The sequence below is a fragment of the Trichomycterus rosablanca genome, chromosome 15 (assembly GCF_030014385.1).
Source record: "Trichomycterus rosablanca isolate fTriRos1 chromosome 15, fTriRos1.hap1, whole genome shotgun sequence".
In the NCBI taxonomy this organism is placed as follows: domain Eukaryota; kingdom Metazoa; phylum Chordata; class Actinopteri; order Siluriformes; family Trichomycteridae; genus Trichomycterus; species Trichomycterus rosablanca.
The window spans coordinates 32,023,067-32,032,194 of record NC_086002.1 but is presented as its reverse complement, the minus strand read 5'-3'; the positions used below and the strand labels follow the sequence as shown (position 1 = coordinate 32,032,194).

The 9,128-nt window shown below is 40.8% G+C and overlaps 1 protein-coding gene across 1 annotated transcript; it reads left to right on the top strand.

Annotated features, from left to right (window-relative positions):
- The first annotated feature begins 323 nt into the window (after positions 1-323).
- On the top strand, positions 324-8,694 carry tekt4 (tektin 4). The gene is made up of 6 exons (XM_063010630.1): positions 324-908; positions 1,927-1,997; positions 2,167-2,310; positions 5,173-5,395; positions 7,034-7,188; positions 8,360-8,694. The coding sequence occupies exons 1-6, from the start codon at positions 414-416 to the stop codon at positions 8,571-8,573; spliced, it is 1,302 nt and encodes a 433-aa protein (XP_062866700.1). The 5' UTR covers positions 324-413; the 3' UTR covers positions 8,574-8,694.
- The last annotated feature ends 434 nt before the right edge of the window (positions 8,695-9,128 follow it).

The following is a 9,128-nucleotide window of genomic DNA, read 5'->3' as shown; positions in this document are numbered from 1 at the left end:
ATTATTAGTATTATTATTACTGTTATTTTTATTATTATTATTATTACTGTTATTATTATTATTAATATTATTATTATTATTACTGTTGTTGTTATTATTATTATTAATATTATTATTATTATTATTGTTATTAATATTATTGTTGTTGTTGTTGTTGTTGTTGTTGTTGTTATTATATATTTTTTATTATTATTACTGTTATTATTATTATCATTGTTGTTGTTGTTGTTGTTTTGTTTCTGAGGTACAGGGGTGATGAGGATGATGAGGATGTAATGTGACCCTGCGTTCTGTTCCTGGATACGAGGCGTTTCGAGGTAACCAGATCAACACAAACACAGTTACCATGTGCACCAAGAGTCTGATGATCTGATCTACCGACAGTACATGAGATCTAATCCCCCGCTCTCTCCATGTCCTCTCAGCTCGTTTCTCCGCTCCAGCACGATGACGGAACCGGGACCCAGACCCGTTACTCGGGAAGTATCACCGGCGTCGGTACGGCCGGTTACCGATCTGCTAAATACACCCCCGCGGACTGGTTCCATAACAACCAGTCCGTGCTGACCCGAACCGCGTCCGACCGAACCGCCGCCCAGCGCATCCACCGCGACTCCACCGCGCTCCGGGCCGAGACCGAGGCCACCATGTCCCGCCAGCAGAGCCACGGAACCCGGCTGCTGGGGGAGCGCCTGGTGGACATCCACTCCCAGAAGTCTGAGCTGGAGCGGCACCTGGCGCGGCTGCACGCCGAGACCGAGCTGCTGTGTGCGGCCAAGCGGCGGCTGGAGAAGGCGCTGAACGCTACGGAGGTCCCGTTCATGATCAGCACCGATAATCTGAGCTGCAGGGAGAGACGGTTCGGTCCCGATCTGGTTCAGGATCGAGTGGAGGAGGAACTGGTCAAGGTAAAACTCACAGCCAAAAGTATTTGGACACCTAGTTCAAAAAGCAAACGCTATGTGATGTACTGTATGTCTGTGGGAATTTGTGTCTAATTGATCAGCCTTTGAATGGATCAGTTGCTGTTCCAGTTGAACCTAATGATCTTGGACCAATCCCAGTTCTCCTCCAGTCATACCTGAGTCTGGCTTTATGGCCGAATTTGATTGGTGTAAGGTGATACCTCAATATCGGCGTAATATATATCAATTATTCAATTAATCAATTATCATTGTATTATTATTAATAATATTAATATTATTATTTTAATTATTATTATTATTATTATTGTTATTATTTTAATTATTATTGTTGTCATTATCATTTTATTATTATTATTATTATTATTGTTATTATTATTATTATTATTAATATTATTATTATATTATTATTATTATTATTATATTATTATATTATTATTATTATTATTATTGTTATTATATTATTTTATTTTATTATATTATATTATATTATATTATATTATATTATATTATATTATATTATATTATATTATACAGTATTATATTATATTATATTATATTATATTATATTATATTATATTATTATATTATTATTATTAATATTATATTATATTATATTATATTATATTATATTAATTATATGATATTATATTATATTATATTATATTATATTATATTAATTATATTATATTATATTATATTATATTAATTATATTATTATTATTATTATTATTGCTATTATATTATTATATTATATTATATTATATTATATTATATTATATTATATTATATTATATTATATTATATTACATTATATTATATTATTATATTATTATTATTAATATTATTAATATTATATTATATTATATTATATTATATTATATTATATTATATTATATTATATTATATTATATTATATTATATTATAGTATAGTATATTATATTATATTATATTATATTATATTATATTATTATTGATGTATCCATCAATTATTCACCACAGGAACTGGACCTGATCAGGAACGTCCAGGCTCTGCTGAAGGAAACTCTGGATCAGACCGTCCAACAAATCAGGTAACACTTATATATGGGAATTTGTGCCCAGTTAGACTTTGGGCAGTTGGATCAGAAGGCCCGGCTCATCCCGAAGGTGTTCAGTAACAGGCACTGATGAGTGTGGGCGAAAACAGGAGTGTCCACATACTTTTGACCCAACAGCGTATACTACTCCCCGTGTGTACAGGTTGAACCGGGAGGCTCAGCAGGTTCTGGAACTGGACTGGTCCGACAAGCACGAGGCCTACGGTCTGGACGATCGGTGCGGACGCTACCGCAACACCAGCACGGACACGCGGCATCACGCTGCCTCGGCTACGGCACAACAACAGTGAGTCTCAGTGTCCACAGTCGAGCAAGCTCCAAAATCAGCACCTGATCATATGGACAAACAATATTAAAAAAGCTCAATCAGGGGTTTCTATGGGCACAGAGAAGTCTGTGATTTTGATTGTGTGTGTGTGTGTTTCTGATTTATGTGTGTGTGATTTTGATTGTGTGTGTGATATGTGTGTGTTTGTGATGTGTGTATTTGACGTGTGTGTGTTTCTGATGTGCGTGTGTGATTTTGATTGTGTGTTTGTGTGTGTGTGTAATTTTGTTTGTGTGTTTGTGTGTCATTTTGATTGTGTGTTTGATATGTGTGTGTGTCATTTTGATTGTGTGTTTGTGTGTGTGTGTAATTTTGTTTGTTTGTGTGTGTGTGTTTCTGATGTGTGTGTGTGGTTTATGAGTGTGTGTGTGTGTTGTATGAGTGTGTGTGTTTTAAAGTGTGTGTTTTTGATATATATGTGTGTGTGTGTGTGTTGTATGAGTGTGTGTGTGTGTGTGTGTGTTTAAGTGTGTGTTTCTGATATGTGTGTGTGTGTGTGTGTTTATGAGTGTGTGTGTGTGTTTACGAGTGTGTGTGTGTTTTTAAGTGTGTGTTTCTGATATATGTGTGTGTGTGTGTTTATGAGTGTGTGTGTGTGTGTTTACGAGTGTGTGTGTGTTTTTAAGTGTGTGTTTCTGATATATGTGTGTGTGTGTGTTTTTATGAGTGCGTGTGTGTGTTTCTGATGTGTGTGTGTGTGTGTGCATATACAGTGTATCACAAAAGTGAGTACACCCCTCACATTTCTGCAAATATTTCATTATATCTTTTCATGGGACAACACTATAGACATGAAACTTGGATATAACTTAGAGTAGTCAGTGTACAGCTTGTATAGCAGTGTAGATTTACTGTCTTCTGAAAATAACTCAACACACAGCCATTAATGTCTAAATAGCTGGCAACATAAGTGAGTACACCCCACAGTGAACATGTCCAAATTGTGCCCAAATGTGTCGTTGTCCCTCCCTGGTGTCATGTGTCAAGGTCCCAGGTGTAAATGGGGAGCAGGGCTGTTAAATTTGGTGTTTTGGGTTCAATTCTCTCATACTGGCCACTGGATATTCAACATGGCACCTCATGGCAAAGAACTCTCTGAGGATGTGAGAAATAGAATTGGTGCTCTCCACAAAGATGGCCTGGGCTATAAGAAGATTGCTAACACCCTGAAACTGAGCTACAGCATGGTGGCCAAGGTCATACAGCGGTTTTCCAGGACAGGTTCCACTCGGAACAGGCTTCGCCAGGGTCGACCGAAGAAGTTGAGTCCACGTGTTCGGCGTCATATCCAGAGGTTGGCTTTAAAAAATAGACACATGAGTGCTGCCAGCATTGCTGCAGAGGTTGAAGACGTGGGAGGTCAGCCTGTCAGTGCTCAGACCATACGCCGTACACTGCATCAACTCGGTCTGCATGGTCGTCATCCCAGAAGGAAGCTGACGCACAAGAAAGCCAGCAAACAGTTTGCTGAAGACAAGCAGTCCAAGAACATGGATTACTGGAATGCCCTGTGGTCTGACGAGACCAAGATAAACTTGTTTGGCTCAGATGGTGTCCAGCATGTGTGGCGGCGCCCTGGTGAGAAGTACCAAGACAACTGTATCTTGCCTACAGTCAAGCATGGTGGTGGTAGCATCATGGTCTTGGGCTGCATGAGTGTTGCTGGCACTGGGGAGCTGCGGTTCATTGAGGGAAACATGAATTCCAACATGTACTGTGACATTCTGAAACAGAGCATGATCCCCTCCCTTCGAAAACTGGGCCTCATGGCAGTTTTCCAACAGGATAACGACCCCAAACACAACCTCCAAGATGACAACTGCCTTGCTGAGGAAGCTGAAGGTAAAGGTGATGGACTAAACCCAATTGAGCACCTGTGGCGCATCCTCAAGTGGAAGGTGGAGGAGTTCAAGGTGTCTAACATCCACCAGCTCCGTGATGTCATCATGGAGGAGTGGAAGAGGATTCCAGTAGCAACCTGTGCAGCTCTGGTGAATTCCATGCCCAGGAGGGTTAAGGCAGTGCTGGATAATAATGGTGGTCACACAAAATATTGACACTTTGGGCACAATTTGGACATGTTCACTGTGGGGTGTACTCACTTATGTTGCAGCTATTTAGACATTAATGGCTGTGTGTTGAGTTATTTTCAGAAGACAGTAAATCTACACTGCTATACAAGTTGTACACTTACTACTCTAAGTTATATCTAAGTTTTATTTCTATAATGTTGTCCCATGAAAAGATATAATAAAATATTTGCAGAAATGTGAGGGGTGTACTCACTTTTGTGATACACTGTATATGTGTGTGTTTTATGAGTGTGTGTGTGTGTTTCTGATGTGTGTGTGTGTGTGTGTTTCTGATGTGTGTGTGTGTGTGTTTCTGATGTGTGTGTTTCTGAGATATGTGTGTGTTTCTGATGTGTGTGTGTGTGTTTCTGAGATATGTGTGTGTTTCTGATGTGTGTGTGTGTGTGTTTCTGAGATATGTGTGTGTTTCTGATGTGTGTGTGTGTTTCTGAGATATGTGTGTGTTTCTGATGTGTGTGTGTGTGTGTTTCTGAGATATGTGTGTGTTTCTGATGTGTGTGTGTGTGTGTTTCTGAGATATGTGTGTGTTTCTGATGTGTGTATGTGTGTTTCTGATATTTGTGTGTGTGTGTGTGTTTTTAAGTGTATGCATTTTTTAAGTGTGTGTGTGCGTGTGTTTAAGTGTGTGTGCGCCTGACTCTCCGTACCTGATACGGCTCTCCGTTGGCTGTACCCTTGTGTGGAGGCTAAACCGGCACAAATTCCCATACGCTCTCTGTGTGTGCAGGAGCTGTGACCCGGACGGGTGGGCGAGCCACACCCGGGGTAACCTGTCCCGGGCCGAGCGTGAGGAGGACGCCAGCGCGGCGCTTTTCCGGCTGTGTGAGCGGGTCCTGAGGGAGACCGCCGAGGACCTACGGGCACAGAGCAACAGCGTGGACGAGGCGTTTATACAGCGCTGCCACGGGGTCCAGCACACCAAGAGAGAACTGGAACTACAGCTCACACAGGTAACACACACACACACACTCATCAGAAACACACACACACACACATAAAACACACACATATACTGTATATGCACACACACACACACACACACTCATCAGAAACACACACACACACACACTCACACACTCACACACACCCTCATCAAACATATCAAACACACACACACACATCCAGCACGGCAAGAGAGAACTGGAACTACAGCTCACACAGGTAACACACACACACACACACACTCATCAGAAACACACAAACACACACACACACACTCACACACTCACACACACCCTCATCAAACATATCAAACACACACACACACACACTCATCAGAAACACACAAACACACACACACACACACACACACTCACACACACCCTCATCAAACATATCAAACACACACACACTCACACACACACACTCACACACACACACTCATCAGAAACACACAAACACACACACACACTCACACACACACACACACACTCATCAGAAACACACAAACACACACACACACACTCACACACCCCCTCATCAAACATATCAAACACACACACACACATCCAGCACGGCAAGAGAGAACTGGAACTACAGCTCACACAGGTAACACACACACACACACACACTCATCAGAAACACACAAACACACACACACACACACTCACACACTCACACACACCCTCATCAAACATATCAAACACACACACACACCCTCACACACACACACTCATCAGAAACACACAAACACACACACACACACACTCACACACACCCTCATCAAACATATCAAACACACACACACACACATCCAGCACGGCAAGAGAGAACTGGAACTACAGCTCACACAGGTAACACACACACACACACACACACTCATCAGAAACACACAAACACACACACACACACTCACACACTCACACACACCCTCATCAAACATATCAAACACACACACACACACACACTCACACACACACACACACTCATCAGAAACACACAAACACACACACACACACACTCACACACTCACACACACCCTCATCAAACATATCAAACACACACACACACACACTCACACACACACTCATCAGAAACACACAAACACACACTCACACACTCCTCACACACACCCTCATCAAACATATCAAACACACACACACACACACTCACACACACACACTCATCAGAAACACACAAACACACACTCACACACTCCTCACACACACCCTCATCAAACATATCAAACACACACACACACACACACACTCTCACACACACTCATCAGAAACACACAAACACACACTCACACACTCCTCACACACACCCTCATCAAACATATCAAACACACACACACACACACACACACACACACTCACACACACACTCATCAGAAACACACAAACACACACACACACACTCACCACACACACCCTCATCAAACATATCAAACACACACACACACACACACTCACACACACACTCATCAGAAACACACAAACACACACACACACACTCACACACTCCTCACACACACCCTCATCAAACATATCAAACACACACACACACACACACAGACACACACTCATCAGAAAAACGTGTTGATATATGTTTAATATATATGTGTGTGTGTGTGTGTGTGTGTGTAGGTGCTGGAACAGATCAGTGTACAGGAGAGGAACGTCGCCGCCCTGCAGCAGTCGGTTCATGATAAAGAAGCTCCGCTGCGAGTGGTTCAGTCCAGGCTGCACCAGCGAGACCAGAGACCCAACATGGAGCTGTGCAGGGACCCGGTCCAGATCAGGTACACACACACACACACACACACACACACACACACACACAAATCTCTCCGAGTTCCAATCTCAGCTCTGATACCGGGCGGCTGGGCACCCCTAGCGGGCATGATCGATCACTGGTCTGCTGGGTGTGAAAAGACCAGACAAAAAAAGTGGGCGGGGTCTTCAACGCTGTGTAAGGACCAGTCAGTAGATTTCCGTCTGTGTGTATATATGTATATACCGTATATACTGTATATGTGTGTATATATACACCGTATATATGTGTGTGTGTGTGTGTGTGTGTGGGTGTATATACCGTATATGTGTGTGTGTGTGTGTGTGTGTATATATACTTTATATATGTGTTTGTGTATATATACCGTATATACAGTATATGTGTGTGTATAGTATATATATATATATATATACTGTATATATGTGTGTGTGTATATATACCGTATATATATACAGTATGTGTGTGTGTATATATACCGTATATATGTGTGTGTGTGTGTATATACTTTGTGTTTGTGTATATATACCGTATATACAGTATATGTGTGTGTATATATATATATATATACCGTATATGTGTGTGTGTATATATACCGTATATATATGTGTGTGTATATACCATATATATGTGTGTGTATATACTGTATATGTGTGTGTATGTGTGTGTATATACTGTGTATGTGTGTATATACTGTATGTGTGTGTATGTGTGTGTATATACTGTGTATGTGTGTATATAGTGTATATATGTGTGTGTATATACTGTATATGTGTGTGAATGTGTGTATATACTGTGTATGTGTGTATATACTGTATGTGTGTGTATGTGTGTGTATATACTGTGTATGTGTGTATATAGTGTATATGTGTGTGTGTGTGTGTGTGTGTGTGTATATAGTGTATATACTGTATGTGTGTGTACTGTATATACTGTATATGTGTGTGAATGTGTGTATATACTGTGTATGTGTGTATATACTGTACGTGTGTGTATGTGTGTATATATATTATATATATACGTGTGTGTGTGTGTATACTGTACATGTGTGTATATACTGTGTATGTGTGTATATAGTGTATATGTGTGTGTATATACTGTGTATGTGTGTGTATGTGTGTGTATATACTGTGTATGTGTATATATATATTATATATATACGTGTGTGTGTGTGTGTACAGTCTCCTGGACGAGGCGGATCAGCTCTCCAGCTGTGTCGGGGCTCTGCAGGAACAGCTGGATGAAGCTCGAGCGTCCCTGGTCCGGCTGGAGGAGAGCAGGACGCTGCTGGAGAGGAACATCGAGTGTAAAACACACTCACTTCTCATCGACCGCCACAAGTGCATGAAGCAGCGCACACACTACCCTGGTCAGGAGAGCCTGTCCGGGTACTGATGAACACACACACACACATACACATATAAAAAAAACACACGTTTATAATCCTGCTATATTCAGTTTGTGTGCTGTGTTGACATTTTCTGAGTACTTTAATAAACGTGTGAGGATGTATAAAGTGTGTTTGTGTAGACTCCAGGTGAACCTCGACCCTGACCAGGATCCCAAATGCAAAAGAAATACAGTAATTACAATCTCTCAGTTCTTGTTACATCCGCTAGGTGGCAGCACAAGCACGCGTTTACTCTTATATCTACAGTATACTGTATAACAGCGCTGCGGTTTACCACAGCTTGTTTATTGCTTGTGTTTGCTTTAGCATGTTCTCCCTTTGCCCACATGACATTCTACACCCACCAATATTATTCTAAGCACTGCTTTTCTACATTTCTTTAGATAAAAGAGTGAATAAATGAATAAATAAACGAATTAATGAAGAAAGAAATACGTGTGAAATTAATGCTACACTTAGCTTAGCTTATTAGGCTAAGATACGTGTTTACATCGTGTTGAGGTTTGAAAACGGGCTCTGTACCCACCGTGACCTTGATT

Excerpts from the sequence above, each read along its gene's own strand:
- tekt4 (XM_063010630.1), top strand. The coding sequence starts at position 414 with ATGTCCTCTCAGCTCGTTTCTCCGCTCCAGCACGATGACGGAACCGGG. Across the intron at positions 909-1,926 it reads TGGAGGAGGAACTGGTCAAG|GAACTGGACCTGATCAGGAA; the intron begins GTAAAACTCACA and ends TATTCACCACAG. Across the intron at positions 7,189-8,359 it reads AGGGACCCGGTCCAGATCAG|TCTCCTGGACGAGGCGGATC; the intron begins GTACACACACAC and ends GTGTGTGTACAG.